The sequence below is a fragment of the Lampetra fluviatilis genome, chromosome 4 (genome assembly GCF_964198595.1).
Source record: "Lampetra fluviatilis chromosome 4, kcLamFluv1.1, whole genome shotgun sequence".
Taxonomy (NCBI): domain Eukaryota; kingdom Metazoa; phylum Chordata; class Hyperoartia; order Petromyzontiformes; family Petromyzontidae; genus Lampetra; species Lampetra fluviatilis.
This window is the reverse complement of record NC_136278.1, coordinates 15,132,161-15,159,895: the sequence shown is the minus strand read 5'-3', so window position 1 is coordinate 15,159,895 and position 27,735 is coordinate 15,132,161. Positions and strand designations below refer to the sequence as shown.

Below are 27,735 nucleotides of genomic sequence, written 5' to 3'. Positions count from 1 at the left end.
CCCTGACAATGCCTGTATATTTTGAGTGGACATGTTCTCCCCATGGTCCGGGCCGCATTATCCAATCGGCACAGGAGACTGCCTACGAAAAAAATGTGACCATGTTTTTTTGTTTGTATGATAGCATTTAACCATATCTCCATGAATAAACATTTAAATTGTAAGGATAGGCACAGTGTATATATAAAGAGGCAGAGTCATGTCAATTGTCGCCCTCAATATAACCGTCTGCCTTGCTGAGGAATACGTGATGGGTGGAAGTGGGAGAGCCACAATGAAGACAAAAACAAGTCCCAGAACGTTCTGAGCCCTGGGGTTTTACTCGGTTAGAGTTGGCAAACACTTGGTGACGAGGAGGGAGTCTCACGACGCGCGCGTGAAGAAATGCGTAAACACGTGGGAGGCATCGACGTTTATTTTAAATGAGATCATTGCAACTCGTTAAAACAGAGAAGTGCACCAGATAACGTGAACTCGGGACTACTTGCACAGTATAAAATATCACCAATTATAATATCACCTCTTACAGCCAATGGACCGCATTTGATGTGAACGTAGCTGTGGGGAGAGGGCCACGTGTGTTGCATACAGACAAGGCAGCAGGGTGGGGTCATCGAGGCTGCAACGGTCCTCATCAAACCACAGCGGCTACACAGACACGCGTGGGAACGAAAACGCGGTGCACGTTGAGAAACGGGCTGTGTGTCAAGGCGCGCGCCATCAGACAAGATCTGGCAGTGAAAATGTTGCTGAAATCGCCCACGAGCACGCGACCAGAGCGCGCCTTATGGGAGGGCGATGTTGACGGATGCCAGCGCGTCCACGGCCCAGTGTGGGTAGGCGTCGCGCGAGCCGTACCGCCGGGCCATGAACCCGCGCACAAAGTCCGGGAAGCGCTGCTCCACGATGCTGTCCCTCATGGCGCTCATCAGCGACAGCTGTGCAGGGAGGAGAGGCACGGCGCGTCAAGTGTTGGGGCGCGAGCGCCGGTGGGTGGCCGGTGAGATGAGCTTCACGCTACGGAGAGAGAGGCCAGCAGTTCCCATCCTGGCTCCCATTGAGTTCCCCCTACCTGAACTAGGACCTGTCCCCGCATGCCCCTACCACTAGATATTGCTCATTATTAAATCGTTGAAGGTTACTAAAGTTTCTAAAACACACGTGCAATTACCAACAAAACAGCATGTAGACCGTCCAGTGTGAGAGCGCGTGAAGGAGCGTGCGGTGCGTGAACGAGTGGAGGAGTGTGGAGTGTGAGAACGAGTGGAGGAGTGTGGAGCGTGAGAACGAGTGGAGGAGTGTGGAGCGTGAGAACGAGTGGAGGAGTGTGGAGCGTGAGAACGAGTGGAGGAGTGTGGAGTGTGAGAACGAGTGGAGGAGTGTGGAGCGTGAGAACGAGTGGAGGAGTGTGGAGCGTGAGAACGAGTGGAGGAGTGTGGAGCGTGAGAACGAGTGGAGGAGTGTGGAGCGTGAGAACGAGTGGAGGAGTGTGGAGCGTGAGAACGAGTGGAGGAGTGTGGAGCGTGAGAACGAGTGGAGGAGCGTGGAGCGTGAGAACGAGTGGAGTAGCGTAGAGCGTGAGAACGAGTGGAAGTGCGTGTGGCGCTGGGTGCGTACTTGGTAGGCGATGTTGTGCACCGTGACGTGGTGGCACGCCGCGGGGTCGCTCCGGAACAGCCCGTGCAGGAACGCTCTCGAACACCTTGGGAGAGGAGAACCACACGCACAAGCCAAGCCCGTGATTCCTTCACAAATCTGCACTGACCAGCGCGGTGAAGTAGGGTCAATCAGACGATGTTAAAAGCCTTCATTTGGCAGCGCATTGACAAATTACTGGAAATCATTTAAAACGTCTCGCCGATTCTCAATTGTTAGAGGTCAAGGTTACTTTGGCTAAATTTATAGCAGTCCTCCACAACTGGTCCCATACCAAATGATATCTACTTCTGGATGCATTGTAACTGATAAGTTGATAGACATTCTACAGTGAAATCTGGACCACAACCGCCACCAAACAGCATCGATATTAATCTGTTAAAAAAACAAATGGTTGTGGTTAGTTAAAGTGAATTCTGAAGGAAACATTTATGATTTAAGTGTGCAGCAGATAACAGAACTTGACGCGTGCCGCTGAAATCCCTGATGTTCATGGCACAACTGCAATTGGGGCGCTGCAATGGAGATATATTAACTACCTAGCCTGGTATACAGGAGGTCATGGGTTAGATCCCAACACTGAAACCTGTATATTTGGAGTTTGCATGTTCTCCCCGTGATCGCGTGGATTTTTCTCCGGGTCCTCTGGCTTTTCCCTCCACATTTACAATCAACATGCGTTTAGAGAATTTTGCTACCATAAATATCCATATGATAAGCCACTTTGTGAGACGATCATTTGTGGCCAGATCGCTTCTGAAAAAGAGCTAAATAGCTAAGTGGGCCTTCTGACCTGGAAAAATAAAAAGTTTAAATAGTTGAATTGTCTCCGTACCGCACAGGACCTGACGCTGACAGAACGCACACTGACCTTTTGCACGTGGGGCAAGTGCACTGGTCATCTATGGAAGCGAAGTCTTTGGCGAATGTCTTGTTCTTCAGCTGGAGAGAGCCGGATGGCACCAGCGCCGAGCCAAATCTCTACGCACCATCGCACACGTCCGTTACCGATGAACATCACACACTCCAAACTCCGACGTCTCACTCAATAATCAGGAACCACCTGTTTGACGAGAGTAGGGATTGGACGTAAACATAGAGGTCGGCAGTTATCTCCAGTGCCATCGTTAGGGGTGTGCGGACCGAGACAGAATTCACATTTGGGGGTTACGAATATTCTTGACTCACTCCCACACACGGTTGTCCACAGGCCCCTGCTAGGTCATGGCCTTGCATCAGGCGGAGCGGGCCAGGGATTGCCACCCATTCTGCCCCTGCTACGCAGCAGTGGTGCTGGGTGGCGGTGCAGATCGGTACCGGTCTGTGTGGGAAGGCGTACTCACGGCTGTCCGAGTGGGGAATACGCAGTCGAACATGTCACAGCCGAGGGCGACACACACCACCAGGTCCGTGGCGTAGCTGCACCGCACACATAGACAACCACCCTCCCATGTAGCCTCACACACCACAAGAGGGGCACTGAGAACCTCCACCGTGCCAGCATCGAGGTGGCACCTCGCCCGGCCACCTCGGTTTCCCCAGTGGTGATGTTCCCGCACCGTGCCAGGCCCTCATTGTAGGTTGTTCTTGTGAATGAGACTCTATCCTGGACCGCTGAGATCTCACCTGGTTCAACAAATACAACATGTAACTTGGAGGTCAAGACGACCCAGGACCGGTTCAATTATTCACCAGTGTCATTGGCCGTTAGCGGGAACTGAACTCGGGTTGCCGGGTCTGGAGCGCGGCGCGCTGCGCTTGCACGCCCACGAGCAGCCGAGTGGAAGCGCATCTTGCCAGCCGGAGCGGAAGGCGACTCGCTGAGCGTACGCAGCGCTCTCGGGGCTCTGTAGCACGCGGCTCACCCTACGCCCATGAGGTATCGGGGCTTGTCGCGGGGCAGGTGCTTGGTGCTCAGCTTCACCGCTCTCCAGAACAGCTGCTTCTCCTCTCCGCCGCTCAGGCCCCCGATGGCGAAGCCTGGCACGTCGCGCTTGCTCATCTCTGCGCCAACAGCAGGGGCAGCAAGAAATACATTTTTAGGCACTCAATACAAGCAGTTTACGACAGTCCGATTGACTATAATCCAATTTTACGACAGGGTTTCCAGGAGCGCATTGTGTCGTAAAAGCGACGACCGCCTGTCCTGTACATCTACCCCTCGAATCCAGTTCTATAAACGATGAGGAAATCCATCACAACAAAAACCAAACAGTTAAAACAACACATGAAGATGTGTCTTGCAAGCACAATGGCTCCATCAGCCTGATTCAGGCCTACAGTTCGGTTAAGAACTACGTATGCATCTTAAAGAAACTCGCAACAGGTAACAGTGGAACAAAGGTATCACTGGAGACCGATCTCGTGCTCATTAAGACTCATTCATACAGCACAGGCGTCAAAGTTTGCTGCCACCATGTGCTCCGAGTGTTTGGCCCAGGAGTGTTTGCTGTACTCTAGGTGGTGGCATTGACCACAATGTGACATCTGCAACTTCTTCTTATTTACGGGAACATTTATTTTGTACCTGGGACATTTGTTTGTGTGTGTCTGTACTCATTATAAGTGTCTATCTATCATGATGTGGTTCCATCTTCATCCCGGAGGGCGACCACGAGTGCATTCAATCTCTTGTTTAGAGGGTAGCCAGGGTGCCACTGTTACTCAGTGACCGTGCGGGCGGACTTCACGAAGCGAGCTCCAGACCCTCAGTGGCCTGGCGTGCGCCGCGTACCCTGCAGACACTTGAGCCGTAGGTCGGGGTCAAGTCCGCCCTGGATGATCGCAAACAGGTTCTGGGAGTCTGGGTTCTTGTTTGCTGCAATGCAGCGATCCAACCAGCGCACGGACCTGACGAGTGAACACACCACGTCACACACTGACGAGTGAACACACCACGTCACACACTGACGAGTGAACACACCACGTCACACACTGACAAGTGAACAACATCGCGTCACTGACGAGTGAACACACCGCGTCACTGACGAGTGAACACATCGCGTCACTGACGAGTGAACACATCACGTCACTGACGAGTGAACACACCGCGTCACTGACGAGTGAACACATCGCGTCACTGACGAGTGAACACACCGCGTCACTGACGAGTGAACACACCACGTCACACACTGACGAGTGAACACACCGCGTCACTGACGAGTGAACACACCACGTCACTCACTGACGAGTGAACACACCACGTGACAGCACCCTCACCTCCACATGGCTTCCTCCACACGTGGCCCGGTCACCGTGCTGCTCACCACATCATCCAGCTGCATCATAATGTCAGAGCCTGACACAGCACACACCTCATTACTCTGCCACATCCCAACACACACAGCACACACCTCGTCACTATGCCACATCCTGACACACACAGCGCACACCTCGTCACTATGCCACATCCTGACACACACAGCACACACCTCGTCACTATGCCACATCCGGAGATACACAGCACACACTTCTTTACTACATCACAGCTGTGTGCATCTCTGCATGAGCATTCCCTTCAAGGCAGTGTCGCTTTCCAAGGGCATTGTGAAGGTGAATGCAGGGAGCTCCCGAGGGCATTGTGAATGTGGATGGAGGCCTCTCACCCAGGGAATTCTGAATGTGAATGGAGGCCTCGGGCGTCAGGAGGATGTGGCGGCCATCATATGGAGATGAGAAGCGGACCCCCTCCTCCGTCACCTCCGCCAGCTCCATCAGAGACACCATCTGAAAGCCGCCGCTGTCCTGCGCAGGAAGCGGTGTGAGTTTCAGCTATTCCTGTTGCCTGCGTTAATGTTTCTTGTTTATGGTCCCTTCATTCAAATTTTGTTGCAGAATGACACCGTTACCCGGAGGAGGGTGGCCCTGAAGTTTGCCGACAATACAAACTCATAAACGTGGCCTGGTTAGAAACGCATCAGTGGAAAGTCCATATTCAGGATAGTATGACCAAAATTGCGGTTTCAAACGTCTACTGACCTTAAATTCAGTCCCTGCCTCTTATCAGGGCGTGGTATTTTAACATTTACTACTCTGTCCAGTTTAGAACAGCAGGATACTTGTGCACCCTGATCACTCCCAACAATTTATACATTTTTACCAGCTGCCTTACACAAGTCCACGTGACATAACATGTACCATCAGGTCAACTTCATATTCATATGCCCTACAGTGATAACAGATGCCTGTGAAATGGTGGCCAGTGCCAGGAGTTTGATATTCACACAAAGATGGCATGGGTGCCGAAATGCACGAGGAGTGAAACATTGTTCAGAGTCGGGTTCACACTCGTACACACTGAGAGTCAGACTCACACTCGTGCACACTGAGAGTCAGACTCACACTCGTACACACTGAGTCAGGCTCACACTCGTACACACACTGAGTCAGACTCACACTCGTGCACACTGAGTCAGACTCACACTCGTGCACACTGAGAGTCAGACTCACACTCGTACACACACTGAGTCAGACTCACACTCGTACACACACTGAGTCAGACTCACACTCGTACACACTGAGAGTCAGACTCACACTCGTACACACTGAGAGTCAGACTCACACTCGTGCACACTGAGAGTCAGACTCACACTCGTACACACTGAGAGTCAGACTCACACTCGTACACACACTGAGTCAGACTCACACTCGTACACACACTGAGTCAGACTCACACTCGTACACACTGAGAGTCAGACTCACACTCGTGCACACTGAGAGTCAGACCCACACTCGTACACACTGAGTCAGGCTCACACTCGTACACACTGAGAGTCAGACTCAAACTCGTGCACACTGAGAGACAGACTCACACTCGTGCACACTGAGAGTCAGACTCACACTCGTACACACTGAGAGTCAGACTCACACTCGTACACACTGAGAGTCAGACTCACACTCGTGCACACTGAGAGTCAGACTCACACTCGTACACACACTGAGTCAGAGTCACAGTCGTACACACTGAGAGTCACTCACACTCGTACACACACTGAGAGTCAGAGTCACACTCGTACACACACTGAGAGTCAGAGTCACACTCGTACACACACTGAGAGTCAGAGTCACACTCGTACACACACTGAGAGTCAGAGTCACACTCGTACACACTGAGAGTCAGTCACACTCGTACACACACTGAGTAAGACTCACACTCGTACACACACTGAGAGTCAGACTCACACTCGTACACACTGAGTCAGGCTCACACTCGTACACACTGAGAGTCAGACTCACACTCGTACACACTGAGAGTCAGAGTCACACTCGTACACACTGAGAGTCAGACTCACACTCGTATACACTGAGAGTCAGACTCACACTCGTGCACACTGAGAGTCAGAGTCACACTCGTACGCACTGAGAGTCAGACTCACACTCGTACACACTGAGAGTCAGACTCACACTCGTACACACTGAGAGTCAGACTCACACTCGTACACACTGAGTCAGGCTCACACTCGTACACACTGAGTCAGACTCACACTCGTACACACTGAGAGTCAGACTCATACTCGTGCACACTGAGAGTCAGAGTCACACTCGTACACACACTGAGTCAGAGTCACACTCGTACACACACTGAGAGTCAGAGTCACACTCGTACACACTGAGAGTCAGAGTCACACTCGTACACACACTGAGTCAGACTCACACTCGTACACACACTGAGAGTCAGACTCACACTCGTACACACTGAGTCAGGCTCACACTCGTACACACTGAGAGTCAGACTCACACTCGTACACACTGAGAGTCAGACTCACACTCGTACACACTGAGAGTCAGACTCACACTCGTACACACTGAGTCAGGCTCACACTCGGACACACTGAGAGTCAGACTCACACTCGTACACACTGAGAGTCAGACTCACACTCGTACACACTGAGAGTCAGACTCACACTCGTATACACTGAGAGTCAGACTCACACTCGTGCACACTGAGAGTCAGAGTCACACTCGTACGAACTGAGAGTCAGACTCACACTCGTACACACTGAGAGTCAGACTCACACTCGTACACACTGAGAGTCAGACTCACACTCGTACACACTGAGTCAGGCTCACACTCGTACACACTGAGTCAGACTCACACTCGTGCACACTGAGAGTCAGAGTCACACTCGTACACACTGAGAGTCAGATTCACACTCGTACACACTGAGAGTCAGACTCACACTCGTACACACTGAGTCAGGCTCACACTCGTACACACTGAGTCAGACTCACACTCGTACACACTGAGAGTCAGACTCACACTCGTACACACACTGAGTCAGTCACACTCGTACACACTGAGAGTCAGACTCACACTCGTACACACTGAGAGTCAGACTCACACTCGTACACACTGAGAGTCAGACTCACACTCGTACACACTGAGAGTCAGACTCACACTCGTACACACTGAGAGTCACTCACACTCGTGCACACTGAGAGTCAGACTCACACTCGTGCACACTGAGAGTCAGACTCACACTCGTACACACACTGAGTCAGAGTCACACTCGTACACACACTGAGTCAGACTCACACTCGTGCACACTGAGAGTCAGACTCACACTCGTGCACACTGAGTCAGACTCACACTCGTACACACTGAGTCAGGCTCACACTCGTACACACTGAGTCAGACTCACACTCGTACACACTGAGAGTCAGACTCACACTCGTGCACACTGAGAGTCAGACTCACACTCGTACACACACTGAGTCAGTCACACTCGTACACACTGAGAGTCAGACTCACACTCGTACACACTGAGAGTCAGACTCACACTCGTACACACTGAGAGTCAGACTCACACTCGTACACACTGAGAGTCAGACTCACACTCGTACACACTGAGAGTCACTCACACTCGTGCACACTGAGAGTCAGAGTCACACTCGTACACACTGAGAGTCAGACTCACACTCGTGCACACTGAGAGTCAGACTCACACTCGTACACACACTGAGTCAGAGTCACACTCGTACACACACTGAGTCAGACTCACACTCGTGCACACTGAGAGTCAGACTCACACTCGTGCACACTGAGAGTCAGACTCACACTCGTACACACTGAGTCAGGCTCACACTCGTACACACACTGAGTCAGACTCACACTCGTGCACACTGAGAGTCAGACTCACACTCGTGCACACTGAGAGTCAGACTCACACTCGTACACACACTGAGTCAGACTCACACTCGTACACACACTGAGTCAGACTCACACTCGTACACACTGAGAGTCACTCACACTCGTACACACTGAGAGTCAGACTCACACTCGTGCACACTGAGAGTCAGACTCACACTCGTACACACTGAGAGTCAGACTCACACTCGTACACACTGAGAGTCAGACTCACACTCGTACACACACTGAGTCAGACTCACACTCGTGCACACTGAGAGTCAGACTCACACTCGTGCACACTGAGAGTCAGACTCACACTCGTACACACTGAGAGTCAGACTCACACTCGTACACACTGAGAGTCAGACTCAAACTCGTGCACACTGAGAGACAGACTCACACTCGTGCACACTGAAAGTCAGACTCACACTCGTGCACATTGAGAGTCAGACTCACACTCGTACACACACTGAGTCAGAGTCACACTTGTACACACACTGAGTCAGAGTCACACTCGTACACACTGAGAGTCACTCACACTCGTACACACACTGAGAGTCAGAGTCACACTCGTACACACACTGAGAGTCAGAGTCACACTCGTACACACACTGAGAGTCAGAGTCACACTCGTACACACACTGAGAGTCAGAGTCACACTCGTACACACTGAGAGTCAGAGTCACACTCGTACACACACTGAGTAAGACTCACACTCGTACACACACTGAGAGTCAGACTCACACTCGTACACACTGAGAGTCAGACTCACACTCGTACACACTGAGTCAGGCTCACACTCGGACACACTGAGAGTCAGACTCACACTCGTACACACTGAGAGTCAGACTCACACTCGTACACACTGAGAGTCAGACTCACACTCGTATACACTGAGAGTCAGACTCACACTCGTGCACACTGAGAGTCAGAGTCACACTCGTACGAACTGAGAGTCAGACTCACACTCGTACACACTGAGAGTCAGACTCACACTCGTACACACTGAGAGTCAGACTCACACTCGTACACACTGAGTCAGGCTCACACTCGTACACACTGAGTCAGACTCACACTCGTGCACACTGAGAGTCAGAGTCACACTCGTACACACTGAGAGTCAGACTCACACTCGTACACACTGAGAGTCAGACTCACACTCGTACACACTGAGTCAGGCTCACACTCGTACACACTGAGTCAGACTCACACTCGTACACACTGAGAGTCAGACTCACACTCGTGCACACTGAGAGTCAGACTCACACTCGTACACACACTGAGTCAGTCACACTCGTACACACTGAGAGTCAGACTCACACTCGTACACACTGAGAGTCAGACTCACACTCGTACACACTGAGAGTCAGACTCACACTCGTACACACTGAGAGTCAGACTCACACTCGTACACACTGAGAGTCACTCACACTCGTGCACACTGAGAGTCAGACTCACACTCGTGCACACTGAGAGTCAGACTCACACTCGTACACACACTGAGTCAGAGTCACACTCGTACACACACTGAGTCAGACTCACACTCGTGCACACTGAGAGTCAGACTCACACTCGTGCACACTGAGTCAGACTCACACTCGTACACACTGAGTCAGGCTCACACTCGTACACACTGAGTCAGACTCACACTCGTACACACTGAGAGTCAGACTCACACTCGTGCACACTGAGAGTCAGACTCACACTCGTACACACACTGAGTCAGTCACACTCGTACACACTGAGAGTCAGACTCACACTCGTACACACTGAGAGTCAGACTCACACTCGTACACACTGAGAGTCAGACTCACACTCGTACACACTGAGAGTCAGACTCACACTCGTACACACTGAGAGTCACTCACACTCGTGCACACTGAGAGTCAGAGTCACACTCGTACACACTGAGAGTCAGACTCACACTCGTGCACACTGAGAGTCAGACTCACACTCGTACACACACTGAGTCAGAGTCACACTCGTACACACACTGAGTCAGACTCACACTCGTGCACACTGAGAGTCAGACTCACACTCGTGCACACTGAGAGTCAGACTCACACTCGTACACACTGAGTCAGGCTCACACTCGTACACACACTGAGTCAGACTCACACTCGTGCACACTGAGAGTCAGACTCACACTCGTGCACACTGAGAGTCAGACTCACACTCGTACACACACTGAGTCAGACTCACACTCGTACACACACTGAGTCAGACTCACACTCGTACACACTGAGAGTCAGACTCACACTCGTACACACTGAGAGTCAGACTCACACTCGTGCACACTGAGAGTCAGACTCACACTCGTACACACTGAGAGTCAGACTCACACTCGTACACACTGAGAGTCAGACTCACACTCGTACACACACTGAGTCAGACTCACACTCGTGCACACTGAGAGTCAGACTCACACTCGTGCACACTGAGAGTCAGACTCACACTCGTACACACTGAGAGTCAGACTCACACTCGTACACACTGAGAGTCAGACTCAAACTCGTGCACACTGAGAGACAGACTCACACTCGTGCACACTGAAAGTCAGACTCACACTCGTGCACATTGAGAGTCAGACTCACACTCGTACACACACTGAGTCAGAGTCACACTTGTACACACACTGAGTCAGAGTCACACTCGTACACACTGAGAGTCACTCACACTCGTACACACACTGAGAGTCAGAGTCACACTCGTACACACACTGAGAGTCAGAGTCACACTCGTACACACACTGAGAGTCAGAGTCACACTCGTACACACACTGAGAGTCAGAGTCACACTCGTACACACTGAGAGTCAGAGTCACACTCGTACACACACTGAGTAAGACTCACACTCGTACACACACTGAGAGTCAGACTCACACTCGTACACACTGAGTCAGGCTCACACTCGTACACACTGAGTCAGACTCACACTCGTGCACACTGAGAGTCAGACTCATACTCGTGCACACTGAGAGTCAGAGTCACACTCGTACACACACTGAGTCAGAGTCACACTCGTACACACACTGAGAGTCAGAGTCACACTCGTACACACACTGAGAGTCAGACTCACACTCGTACACACACTGAGAGTCAGACTCACACTCGTACACACTGAGTCAGGCTCACACTCGTACACACTGAGAGTCAGACTCACACTCGTACACACTGAGAATCAGAGTCACACTCGTACACACTGAGAGTCAGACTCACACTCGTACACACTGAGAGTCAGACTCACACTCGTACACACTGAGAGTCAGACTCACACTCGTAAACACTGAGTCAGGCTCACACTCGTACACACTGAGAGTCAGACTCACACTCGTGCACACTGAGAGTCAGAGTCACACTCGTACACACTGAGAGTCAGACTCACACTCGTACACACTGAGAGTCAGACTCACACTCGTACACACTGAGTCAGGCTCACACTCGTACACACTGAGTCAGGCTCACACTCGTACACACTGAGAGTCAGACTCACACTCGTGCACACTGAGAGTCAGACTCACACTCGTACACACTGAGAGTCAGACTCACACTCGTACACACTGAGAGTCAGACTCACACTCGTACACACTGAGAGTCAGACTCACACTCGTACACACTGAGAGTCAGACTCAAACTCGTGCACACTGAGAGACAGACTCACACTCGTGCACATTGAGAGTCAGACTCACACTCGTACACACACTGAGTCAGAGTCACACTCGTACACACACTGAGTCAGAGTCACACTCGTACACACTGAGAGTCACTCACACTCGTACACACACTGAGAGTCAGAGTCACACTCGTACACACACTGAGAGTCAGAGTCACACTCGTACACACACTGAGAGTCAGAGTCACACTCGTACACACTGAGAGTCAGAGTCACACTCGTACACACACTGAGTAAGACTCACACTCGTACACACACTGAGAGTCAGACTCACACTCGTACACACTGAGTCAGGCTCACACTCGTACACACTGAGTCAGGCTCACACTCGTACACACTGAGAGTCAGAGTCACACTCGTACACACTGAGAGTCAGACTCACACTCGTATACACTGAGAGTCAGACTCACACTCGTGCACACTGAGAGTCAGAGTCACACTCGTACACACTGAGAGTCAGACTCACACTCGTACACACTGAGAGTCAGACTCACACTCGTACACACTGAGTCAGGCTCACACTCGTACACACTGAGTCAGACTCACACTCGTGCACACTGAGAGTCAGACTCATACTCGTGCACACTGAGAGTCAGAGTCACACTCGTACACACACTGAGTCAGAGTCACACTCGTACACACACTGAGAGTCAGAGTCACACTCGTACACACACTGAGAGTCAGAGTCACACTCGTACACACACTGAGAGTCAGACTCACACTCGTACACACACTGAGAGTCAGACTCACACTCGTACACACTGAGAGTCAGACTCACACTCGTACACACTGAGAATCAGAGTCACACTCGTACACACTGAGAGTCAGACTCACACTCGTACACACTGAGAGTCAGACTCACACTCGTACACACTGAGAGTCAGACTCACACTCGTAAACACTGAGTCAGGCTCACACTCGTACACACTGAGAGTCAGACTCACACTCGTGCACACTGAGAGTCAGAGTCACACTCGTACACACTGAGAGTCAGACTCACACTCGTACACACTGAGAGTCAGACTCACACTCGTACACACTGAGTCAGGCTCACACTCGTACATACTGAGTCAGACTCACACTCGTACACACTGAGAGTCAGACTCACACTCGTGCACACTGAGAGTCAGACTCACACTCGTACACACACTGAGTCAGTCACACTCGTACACACTGAGAGTCAGACTCACACTCGTACACACTGAGAGTCAGACTCACACTCGTACACACTGAGAGTCAGACTCACACTCGTACACACTGAGAGTCAGACTCACACTCGTGCACACTGAGAGTCAGACTCACACTCGTACACACTGAGAGTCAGACTCACACTCGTACACACTGAGAGTCAGACTCACACTCGTACACACTGAGAGTCAGACTCACACTCGTACACACTGAGTCAGGCTCACACTCGTACACACTGAGAGTCAGACTCACACTCGTGCACACTGAGAGTCAGACTCACACTCGTACACACTGAGAGTCAGACTCACACTCGTACACACTGAGAGTCAGACTCAAACTCGTGCACACTGAGAGACAGACTCACACTCGTGCACATTGAGAGTCAGACTCACACTCGTACACACACTGAGTCAGAGTCACACTCGTACACACTGAGAGTCAGACTCACACTCGTACACACTGAGAGTCAGAGTCACACTCGTACACACTGAGTCAGACTCACACTCGTATACACTGAGAGTCAGACTCACACTCGTGCACACTGAGAGTCAGAGTCACACTCGTACACACTGAGAGTCAGACTCACACTCGTACACACTGAGAGTCAGACTCACACTCGTACACACTGAGTCAGGCTCACACTCGTACACACTGAGTCAGGCTCAAACTCGTACACACTGAGTCAGACTCACACTCGTGCACACTGAGAGTCAGACTCACACTCGTGCACACTGAGAGTCAGAGTCACACTCGTACACACACTGAGTCAGAGTCACACTCGTACACACACTGAGAGTCAGAGTCACACTCGTACACACACTGAGAGTCAGACTCACACTCGTACACACTGAGAATCAGAGTCACACTCGTACACACTGAGAGTCAGACTCACACTCGTACACACTGAGAGTCAGACTCACACTCGTACACACTGAGAGTCAGACTCACACTCGTAAACACTGAGTCAGGCTCACACTCGTACACACTGAGAGTCAGACTCACACTCGTGCACACTGAGAGTCAGAGTCACACTCGTACACACTGAGAGTCAGACTCACACTCGTACACACTGAGAGTCAGACTCACACTCGTACACACTGAGTCAGGCTCACACTCGTACACACTGAGTCAGACTCACACTCGTACACACTGAGAGTCAGACTCACACTCGTGCACACACTGAGTCAGTCACACTCGTACACACTGAGAGTCAGACTCACACTCGTACACACTGAGAGTCAGACTCACACTCGTACACACTGAGAGTCAGACTCACACTCGTACACACTGAGAGTCAGACTCACACTCGTGCACACTGAGAGTCAGACTCACACTCGTACACACTGAGAGTCAGACTCACACTCGTACACACTGAGAGTCAGACTCACACTCGTACACACTGAGAGTCAGACTCACACTCGTACACACTGAGTCAGGCTCACACTCGTACACACTGAGAGTCAGACTCACACTCGTGCACACTGAGAGTCAGACTCACACTCGTACACACTGAGAGTCAGACTCACACTCGTGCACACTGAGAGTCAGACTCACACTCGTACACACTGAGAGTCAGACTCACACTCGTACACACACTGAGTCAGACTCACACTCGTACACACACTGAGTCAGACTCACACTCGTGCACACTGAGAGTCAGACTCACACTCGTGCACACTGAGAGTCAGAGTCACACTCGTACACACTGAGAGTCAGACTCACACTCGTACACACTGAGAGTCAGACTCACACTCGTACACACTGAGTCAGGCTCACACTCGTACACACTGAGTCAGACTCACACTCGTACACACTGAGAGTCAGACTCACACTCGTGCACACTGAGAGTCAGACTCACACTCGTACACACACTGAGTCAGTCACACTCGTACACACTGAGAGTCAGACTCACACTCGTACACACTGAGAGTCAGACTCACACTCGTACACACTGAGAGTCAGACTCACACTCGTACACACTGAGAGTCAGACTCACACTCGTGCACACTGAGAGTCAGACTCACACTCGTACACACTGAGAGTCAGACTCACACTCGTACACACTGAGAGTCAGACTCACACTCGTACACACTGAGTCAGGCTCACACTCGTACACACTGAGAGTAAGACTCACACTCGTACACACTGAGAATCAGAGTCACACTCGTACACACTGAGAGTCAGACTCACACTCGTACACACTGAGAGTCAGACTCACACTCGTACACACTGAGAGTCAGACTCACACTCGTAAACACTGAGTCAGGCTCACACTCGTACACACTGAGAGTCAGACTCACACTCGTGCACACTGAGAGTCAGAGTCACACTCGTACACACTGAGAGTCAGACTCACACTCGTACACACTGAGAGTCAGACTCACACTCGTACACACTGAGTCAGGCTCACACTCGTACACACTGAGTCAGACTCACACTCGTACACACTGAGAGTCAGACTCACACTCGTGCACACTGAGAGTCAGACTCACACTCGTACACACACTGAGTCAGTCACACTCGTACACACTGAGAGTCAGACTCACACTCGTACACACTGAGAGTCAGACTCACACTCGTACACACTGAGAGTCAGACTCACACTCGTACACACTGAGAGTCAGACTCACACTCGTGCACACTGAGAGTCAGAGTCACACTCGTACACACTGAGAGTCAGACTCACACTCTTACACACTGAGAGTCAGACTCACACTCGTGCACACTGAGAGTCAGACTCACACTCGTACACACTGAGAGTCAGACTCACACTCGTACACACACTGAGTCAGACTCACACTCGTACACACACTGAGTCAGACTCACACTCGTGCACACTGAGAGTCAGACTCACACTCGTGCACACTGAGAGTCAGAGTCACACTCGTACACACTGAGAGTCAGACTCACACTCGTACACACTGAGAGTCAGACTCACACTCGTACACACTGAGTCAGGCTCACACTCGTACACACTGAGTCAGACTCACACTCGTACACACTGAGAGTCAGACTCACACTCGTGCACACTGAGAGTCAGACTCACACTCGTACACACACTGAGTCAGTCACACTCGTACACACTGAGAGTCAGACTCACACTCGTACACACTGAGAGTCAGACTCACACTCGTACACACTGAGAGTCAGACTCACACTCGTACACACTGAGAGTCAGACTCACACTCGTGCACACTGAGAGTCAGACTCACACTCGTACACACTGAGAGTCAGACTCACACTCGTACACACTGAGAGTCAGACTCACACTCGTACACACTGAGAGTCAGACTCACACTCGTACACACTGAGTCAGGCTCACACTCGTACACACTGAGAGTCAGACTCACACTCGTGCACACTGAGAGTCAGAGTCACACTCGTACACACTGAGAGTCAGACTCACACTCGTACACACTGAGAGTCAGACTCACACTCGTGCACACTGAGAGTCAGACTCACACTCGTACACACTGAGAGTCAGACTCACACTCGTACACACACTGAGTCAGACTCACACTCGTACACACACTGAGTCAGACTCACACTCGTGCACACTGAGAGTCAGACTCACACTCGTGCACACTGAGAGTCAGACTCACACTCGTACACACTGAGAGTCAGACTCACACTCGTACACACTGAGAGTCAGACTCAAACTCGTGCACACTGAGAGACAGACTCACACTCGTGCACACTGAGAGTCAGACTCACACTCGTGCACATTGAGAGTCAGACTCACACTCGTACACACACTGAGTCAGAGTCACACTCGTACACACACTGAGTCAGAGTCACACTCGTACACACTGAGAGTCACTCACACTCGTACACACACTGAGAGTCAGAGTCACACTCGTACACACACTGAGAGTCAGAGTCACACTCGTACACACACTGAGAGTCAGAGTCACACTCGTACACACACTGAGAGTCAGAGTCACACTCGTACACACTGAGAGTCAGAGTCACACTCGTACACACACTGAGTAAGACTCACACTCGTACACACACTGAGAGTCAGACTCACACTCGTACACACTGAGTCAGGCTCACACTCGTACACACTGAGAGTCAGACTCACACTCGTACACACTGAGAGTCAGAGTCACACTCGTACACACTGAGAGTCAGACTCACACTCGTACACACTGAGAGTCAGACTCACACTCGTACACACTGAGTCAGGCTCACACTCGTACACACTGAGTCAGACTCACACTCGTACACACTGAGAGTCAGACTCACACTCGTGCACACTGAGAGTCAGACTCACACTCGTACACACACTGAGTCAGTCACACTCGTACACACTGAGAGTCAGACTCACACTCGTACACACACTGAGTCAGACTCACACTCGTGCACACTGAGAGTCAGACTCACACTCGTGCACACTGAGAGTCAGAGTCACACTCGTACACACTGAGAGTCAGACTCACACTCGTACACACTGAGAGTCAGACTCACACTCGTACACACTGAGTCAGGCTCACACTCGTACACACTGAGTCAGACTCACACTCGTACACACTGAGAGTCAGACTCACACTCGTGCACACTGAGAGTCAGACTCACACTCGTACACACACTGAGTCAGTCACACTCGTACACACTGAGAGTCAGACTCACACTCGTACACACTGAGAGTCAGACTCACACTCGTACACACTGAGAGTCAGACTCACACTCGTACACACTGAGAGTCAGACTCACACTCGTGCACACTGAGAGTCAGACTCACACTCGTACACACTGAGAGTCAGACTCACACTCGTACACACTGAGAGTCAGACTCACACTCGTACACACTGAGTCAGGCTCACACTCGTACACACTGAGAGTAAGACTCACACTCGTACACACTGAGAATCAGAGTCACACTCGTACACACTGAGAGTCAGACTCACACTCGTACACACTGAGAGTCAGACTCACACTCGTACACACTGAGAGTCAGACTCACACTCGTAAACACTGAGTCAGGCTCACACTCGTACACACTGAGAGTCAGACTCACACTCGTGCACACTGAGAGTCAGAGTCACACTCGTACACACTGAGAGTCAGACTCACACTCGTACACACTGAGAGTCAGACTCACACTCGTACACACTGAGTCAGGCTCACACTCGTACACACTGAGTCAGACTCACACTCGTACACACTGAGAGTCAGACTCACACTCGTGCACACTGAGAGTCAGACTCACACTCGTACACACACTGAGTCAGTCACACTCGTACACACTGAGAGTCAGACTCACACTCGTACACACTGAGAGTCAGACTCACACTCGTACACACTGAGAGTCAGACTCACACTCGTACACACTGAGAGTCAGACTCACACTCGTGCACACTGAGAGTCAGAGTCACACTCGTACACACTGAGAGTCAGACTCACACTCTTACACACTGAGAGTCAGACTCACACTCGTGCACACTGAGAGTCAGACTCACACTCGTACACACTGAGAGTCAGACTCACACTCGTACACACACTGAGTCAGACTCACACTCGTACACACACTGAGTCAGACTCACACTCGTGCACACTGAGAGTCAGACTCACACTCGTGCACACTGAGAGTCAGAGTCACACTCGTACACACTGAGAGTCAGACTCACACTCGTACACACTGAGAGTCAGACTCACACTCGTACACACTGAGTCAGGCTCACACTCGTACACACTGAGTCAGACTCACACTCGTACACACTGAGAGTCAGACTCACACTCGTGCACACTGAGAGTCAGACTCACACTCGTACACACACTGAGTCAGTCACACTCGTACACACTGAGAGTCAGACTCACACTCGTACACACTGAGAGTCAGACTCACACTCGTACACACTGAGAGTCAGACTCACACTCGTACACACTGAGAGTCAGACTCACACTCGTGCACACTGAGAGTCAGACTCACACTCGTACACACTGAGAGTCAGACTCACACTCGTACACACTGAGTGTCAGACTCACACTCGTACACACTGAGAGTCAGACTCACACTCGTACACACTGAGTCAGGCTCACACTCGTACACACTGAGAGTCAGACTCACACTCGTGCACACTGAGAGTCAGAGTCACACTCGTACACACTGAGAGTCAGACTCACACTCGTACACACTGAGAGTCAGACTCACACTCGTGCACACTGAGAGTCAGACTCACACTCGTACACACTGAGAGTCAGACTCACACTCGTACACACACTGAGTCAGACTCACACTCGTACACACACTGAGTCAGACTCACACTCGTGCACACTGAGAGTCAGACTCACACTCGTGCACACTGAGAGTCAGACTCACACTCGTACACACTGAGAGTCAGACTCACACTCGTACACACTGAGAGTCAGACTCAAACTCGTGCACACTGAGAGACAGACTCACACTCGTGCACACTGAGAGTCAGACTCACACTCGTGCACATTGAGAGTCAGACTCACACTCGTACACACACTGAGTCAGAGTCACACTCGTACACACACTGAGTCAGAGTCACACTCGTACACACTGAGAGTCACTCACACTCGTACACACACTGAGAGTCAGAGTCACACTCGTACACACACTGAGAGTCAGAGTCACACTCGTACACACACTGAGAGTCAGAGTCACACTCGTACACACACTGAGAGTCAGAGTCACACTCGTACACACTGAGAGTCAGAGTCACACTCGTACACACACTGAGTAAGACTCACACTCGTACACACACTGAGAGTCAGACTCACACTCGTACACACTGAGTCAGGCTCACACTCGTACACACTGAGAGTCAGACTCACACTCGTACACACTGAGAGTCAGAGTCACACTCGTACACACTGAGAGTCAGACTCACACTCGTACACACTGAGAGTCAGACTCACACTCGTACACACTGAGTCAGGCTCACACTCGTACACACTGAGTCAGACTCACACTCGTACACACTGAGAGTCAGACTCACACTCGTGCACACTGAGAGTCAGACTCACACTCGTACACACACTGAGTCAGTCACACTCGTACACACTGAGAGTCAGACTCACACTCGTACACACACTGAGTCAGTCACACTCGTACACACTGAGAGTCAGACTCACACTCGTACACACTGAGAGTCAGACTCACACTCGTACACACTGAGAATCAGAGTCACACTCGTACACACTGAGAGTCAGACTCACACTCGTACACACTGAGAGTCAGACTCACACTCGTACACACTGAGAGTCAGACTCACACTCGTAAACACTGAGTCAGGCTCACACTCGTACACACTGAGAGTCAGACTCACACTCGTGCACACTGAGAGTCAGAGTCACACTCGTACACACTGAGAGTCAGACTCACACTCGTACACACTGAGAGTCAGACTCACACTCGTACACACTGAGTCAGGCTCACACTCGTACACACTGAGTCAGACTCACACTCGTACACACTGAGAGTCAGACTCACACTCGTGCACACTGAGAGTCAGACTCACACTCGTACACACACTGAGTCAGTCACACTCGTACACACTGAGAGTCAGACTCACACTCGTACACACTGAGAGTCAGACTCACACTCGTACACACTGAGAGTCAGACTCACACTCGTACACACTGAGAGTCAGACTCACACTCGTACACACTGAGAGTCAGACTCACACTCGTACACACTGAGAGTCAGACTCACACTCGTGCACACTGAGAGTCAGACTCACACTCGTACACACTGAGAGTCAGACTCACACTCGTACACACTGAGAGTCAGACTCACACTCGTACACACTGAGAGTCAGACTCACACTCGTACACACTGAGTCAGGCTCACACTCGTACACACTGAGAGTCAGACTCACACTCGTGCACACTGAGAGTCAGACTCACACTCGTACACACTGAGAGTCAGACTCACACTCGTACACACTGAGAGTCAGACTCAAACTCGTGCACACTGAGAGACAGACTCACACTCGTGCACATTGAGAGTCAGACTCACACTCGTACACACACTGAGTCAGAGTCACACTCGTACACACACTGAGTCAGAGTCACACTCGTACACACTGAGAGTCACTCACACTCGTACACACACTGAGAGTCAGAGTCACACTCGTACACACACTGAGAGTCAGAGTCACACTCGTACACACACTGAGAGTCAGAGTCACACTCGTACACACACTGAGAGTCAGAGTCACACTCGTACACACTGAGAGTCAGAGTCACACTCGTACACACACTGAGTAAGACTCACACTCGTACACACACTGAGAGTCAGACTCACACTCGTACACACTGAGTCAGACTCACACTCGTATACACTGAGAGTCAGACTCACACTCGTGCACACTGAGAGTCAGAGTCACACTCGTACACACTGAGAGTCAGACTCACACTCGTACACACTGAGAGTCAGACTCACACTCGTACACACTGAGTCAGGCTCACACTCGTACACACTGAGTCAGACTCACACTCGTGCACACTGAGAGTCAGACTCATACTCGTGCACACTGAGAGTCAGAGTCACACTCGTACACACACTGAGTCAGAGTCACACTCGTACACACACTGAGAGTCAGAGTCACACTCGTACACACACTGAGAGTCAGACTCACACTCGTACACACTGAGAGTCAGACTCACACTCGTACACACTGAGAATCAGAGTCACACTCGTACACACTGAGAGTCAGACTCACACTCGTACACACTGAGAGTCAGACTCACACTCGTACACACTGAGAGTCAGACTCACACTCGTAAACACTGAGTCAGGCTCACACTCGTACACACTGAGAGTCAGACTCACACTCGTGCACACTGAGAGTCAGAGTCACACTCGTACACACTGAGAGTCAGACTCACACTCGTACACACTGAGAGTCAGACTCACACTCGTACACACTGAGTCAGGCTCACACTCGTACACACTGAGTCAGACTCACACTCGTACACACTGAGAGTCAGACTCACACTCGTGCACACTGAGAGTCAGACTCACACTCGTACACACACTGAGTCAGTCACACTCGTACACACACTGAGTCAGACTCACACTCGTACACACACTGAGAGTCAGACTCACACTCGTACACACTGAGAGTCAGACTCACACTCGTACACACTGAGTCAGGCTCACACTCGTACACACTGAGAGTCAGACACACTCGTACACACTGAGAGTCAGAGTCACACTCGTACACACTGAGAGTCAGACTCACACTCGTACACACTGAGAGTCAGACTCACACTCGTACACACTGAGAGTCAGACTCACACTCGTACACACTGAGAGTCAGACTCACACTCGTGCACACTGAGAGTCAGACTCACACTCGTACACACTGAGAGTCAGACTCACACTCGTACACACTGAGAGTCAGACTCACACTCGTACACACTGAGAGTCAGACTCACACTCGTACACACTGAGTCAGGCTCACACTCGTACACACTGAGAGTCAGACTCACACTCGTGCACACTGAGAGTCAGAGTCACACTCGTACACACTGAGAGTCAGACTCACACTCGTACACACTGAGAGTCAGACTCACACTCGTGCACACTGAGAGTCAGACTCACACTCGTACACACTGAGAGTCAGACTCACACTCGTACACACACTGAGTCAGACTCACACTCGTACACACACTGAGTCAGACTCACACTCGTGCACACTGAGAGTCAGACTCACACTCGTGCACACTGAGAGTCAGACTCACACTCGTACACACTGAGAGTCAGACTCACACTCGTACACACTGAGAGTCAGACTCAAACTCGTGCACACTGAGAGACAGACTCACACTCGTGCACACTGAGAGTCAGACTCACACTCGTGCACATTGAGAGTCAGACTCACACTCGTACACACACTGAGTCAGAGTCACACTCGTACACACACTGAGTCAGAGTCACACTCGTACACACTGAGAGTCACTCACACTCGTACACACACTGAGAGTCAGAGTCACACTCGTACACACACTGAGAGTCAGAGTCACACTCGTACACACACTGAGAGTCAGAGTCACACTCGTACACACACTGAGAGTCAGAGTCACACTCGTACACACTGAGAGTCAGAGTCACACTCGTACACACACTGAGTAAGACTCACACTCGTACACACACTGAGAGTCAGACTCACACTCGTACACACTGAGTCAGGCTCACACTCGTACACACTGAGAGTCAGACTCACACTCGTACACACTGAGAGTCAGAGTCACACTCGTACACACTGAGAGTCAGACTCACACTCGTACACACTGAGAGTCAGACTCACACTCGTACACACTGAGTCAGGCTCACACTCGTACACACTGAGTCAGACTCACACTCGTACACACTGAGAGTCAGACTCACACTCGTGCACACTGAGAGTCAGACTCACACTCGTACACACACTGAGTCAGTCACACTCGTACACACTGAGAGTCAGACTCACACTCGTACACACACTGAGTCAGTCACACTCGTACACACTGAGAGTCAGACTCACACTCGTACACACTGAGAGTCAGACTCACACTCGTACACACTGAGAATCAGAGTCACACTCGTACACACTGAGAGTCAGACTCACACTCGTACACACTGAGAGTCAGACTCACACTCGTACACACTGAGAGTCAGACTCACACTCGTAAACACTGAGTCAGGCTCACACTCGTACACACTGAGAGTCAGACTCACACTCGTGCACACTGAGAGTCAGAGTCACACTCGTACACACTGAGAGTCAGACTCACACTCGTACACACTGAGAGTCAGACTCACACTCGTACACACTGAGTCAGGCTCACACTCGTACACACTGAGTCAGACTCACACTCGTACACACTGAGAGTCAGACTCACACTCGTGCACACTGAGAGTCAGACTCACACTCGTACACACACTGAGTCAGTCACACTCGTACACACTGAGAGTCAGACTCACACTCGTACACACTGAGAGTCAGACTCACACTCGTACACACTGAGAGTCAGACTCACACTCGTACACACTGAGAGTCAGACTCACACTCGTACACACTGAGAGTCAGACTCACACTCGTACACACTGAGAGTCAGACTCACACTCGTGCACACTGAGAGTCAGACTCACACTCGTACACACTGAGAGTCAGACTCACACTCGTACACACTGAGAGTCAGACTCACACTCGTACACACTGAGAGTCAGACTCACACTCGTACACACTGAGTCAGGCTCACACTCGTACACACTGAGAGTCAGACTCACACTCGTGCACACTGAGAGTCAGACTCACACTCGTACACACTGAGAGTCAGACTCACACTCGTACACACTGAGAGTCAGACTCAAACTCGTGCACACTGAGAGACAGACTCACACTCGTGCACATTGAGAGTCAGACTCACACTCGTACACACACTGAGTCAGAGTCACACTCGTACACACACTGAGTCAGAGTCACACTCGTACACACTGAGAGTCAGAGTCACACTCGTACACACTGAGAGTCAGACTCACACTCGTACACACTGAGAGTCAGACTCACACTCGTACACACTGAGTCAGGCTCACACTCGTACACACTGAGTCAGACTCACACTCGTACACACTGAGAGTCAGACTCACACTCGTGCACACTGAGAGTCAGACTCACACTCGTACACACACTGAGTCAGTCACACTCGTACACACTGAGAGTCAGACTCACACTCGTACACACACTGAGTCAGTCACACTCGTACACACTGAGAGTCAGACTCACACTCGTACACACTGAGAGTCAGACTCACACTCGTACACACTGAGAATCAGAGTCACACTCGTACACACTGAGAGTCAGACTCACACTCGTACACACTGAGAGTCAGACTCACACTCGTACACACTGAGAGTCAGACTCACACTCGTAAACACTGAGTCAGGCTCACACTCGTACACACTGAGAGTCAGACTCACACTCGTGCACACTGAGAGTCAGAGTCACACTCGTACACACTGAGAGTCAGACTCACACTCGTACACACTGAGAGTCAGACTCACACTCGTACACACTGAGTCAGGCTCACACTCGTACACACTGAGTCAGACTCACACTCGTACACACTGAGAGTCAGACTCACACTCGTGCACACTGAGAGTCAGACTCACACTCGTACACACACTGAGTCAGTCACACTCGTACACACTGAGAGTCAGACTCACACTCGTACACACTGAGAGTCAGACTCACACTCGTACACACTGAGAGTCAGACTCACACTCGTACACACTGAGAGTCAGACTCACACTCGTACACACTGAGAGTCAGACTCACACTCGTACACACTGAGAGTCAGACTCACACTCGTGCACACTGAGAGTCAGACTCACACTCGTACACACTGAGAGTCAGACTCACACTCGTACACACTGAGAGTCAGACTCACACTCGTACACACTGAGAGTCAGACTCACACTCGTACACACTGAGTCAGGCTCACACTCGTACACACTGAGAGTCAGACTCACACTCGTGCACACTGAGAGTCAGACTCACACTCGTACACACTGAGAGTCAGACTCACACTCGTACACACTGAGAGTCAGACTCAAACTCGTGCACACTGAGAGACAGACTCACACTCGTGCACATTGAGAGTCAGACTCACACTCGTACACACACTGAGTCAGAGTCACACTCGTACACACACTGAGTCAGAGTCACACTCGTACACACTGAGAGTCACTCACACTCGTACACACACTGAGAGTCAGAGTCACACTCGTACACACACTGAGAGTCAGAGTCACACTCGTACACACACTGAGAGTCAGAGTCACACTCGTACACACACTGAGAGTCAGAGTCACACTCGTACACACTGAGAGTCAGAGTCACACTCGTACACACACTGAGTAAGACTCACACTCGTACACACACTGAGAGTCAGACTCACACTCGTACACACTGAGTCAGACTCACACTCGTATACACTGAGAGTCAGACTCACACTCGTGCACACTGAGAGTCAGAGTCACACTCGTACACACTGAGAGTCAGACTCACACTCGTACACACTGAGAGTCAGACTCACACTCGTACACACTGAGTCAGGCTCACACTCGTACACACTGAGTCAGACTCACACTCGTGCACACTGAGAGTCAGACTCATACTCGTGCACACTGAGAGTCAGAGTCACACTCGTACACACACTGAGTCAGAGTCACACTCGTACACACACTGAGAGTCAGAGTCACACTCGTACACACACTGAGAGTCAGACTCACACTCGTACACACTGAGAGTCAGACTCACACTCGTACACACTGAGAATCAGAGTCACACTCGTACACACTGAGAGTCAGACTCACACTCGTAAACACTGAGTCAGGCTCACACTCGTACACACTGAGAGTCAGACTCACACTCGTGCACACTGAGAGTCAGAGTCACACTCGTACACACTGAGAGTCAGACTCACACTCGTACACACTGAGAGTCAGACTCACACTCGTACACACTGAGTCAGGCTCACACTCGTACACACTGAGTCAGACTCACACTCGTACACACTGAGAGTCAGACTCACACTCGTGCACACTGAGAGTCAGACTCACACTCGTACACACACTGAGTCAGTCACACTCGTACACACACTGAGTCAGACTCACACTCGTACACACACTGAGAGTCAGACTCACACTCGTACACACTGAGAGTCAGACTCACACTCGTACACACTGAGTCAGGCTCACACTCGTACACACTGAGAGTCAGACACACTCGTACACACTGAGAGTCAGAGTCACACTCGTACACACTGAGAGTCAGACTCACACTCGTACACACTGAGAGTCAGACTCACACTCGTACACACTGAGAGTCAGACTCACACTCGTACACACTGAGAGTCAGACTCACACTCGTGCACACTGAGAGTCAGACTCACACTCGTACACACTGAGAGTCAGACTCACACTCGTACACACTGAGAGTCAGACTCACACTCGTACACACTGAGAGTCAGACTCACACTCGTACACACTGAGTCAGGCTCACACTCGTACACACTGAGAGTCAGACTCACACTCGTGCACACTGAGAGTCAGACTCACACTCGTACAC

The 27,735-nt window shown here is 51.0% G+C and overlaps 1 protein-coding gene across 1 annotated transcript in view; it reads right to left on the bottom strand.

The window, feature by feature from the left end:
• Positions 1-404: 404 nt before the first annotated feature.
• The window catches only part of QTRT1 (queuine tRNA-ribosyltransferase catalytic subunit 1), a 94,965-nt gene continuing 67,634 nt past the window's right edge, over positions 405-27,735 (bottom strand). Inside the window, exons 3-10 of the mRNA XM_078855672.1 lie at positions 5,262-5,400; positions 4,876-4,954; positions 4,391-4,506; positions 3,522-3,660; positions 3,000-3,075; positions 2,528-2,637; positions 1,618-1,702; positions 405-938 (exon numbers count right to left, since the gene is read on the bottom strand). Coding sequence (XP_078711798.1) covers positions 786-938; positions 1,618-1,702; positions 2,528-2,637; positions 3,000-3,075; positions 3,522-3,660; positions 4,391-4,506; positions 4,876-4,954; positions 5,262-5,400 — 897 coding nt within the window. The 3' untranslated portion in view covers positions 405-785. The remainder of the gene's footprint in view (positions 939-1,617; positions 1,703-2,527; positions 2,638-2,999; positions 3,076-3,521; positions 3,661-4,390; positions 4,507-4,875; positions 4,955-5,261; positions 5,401-27,735) is intronic.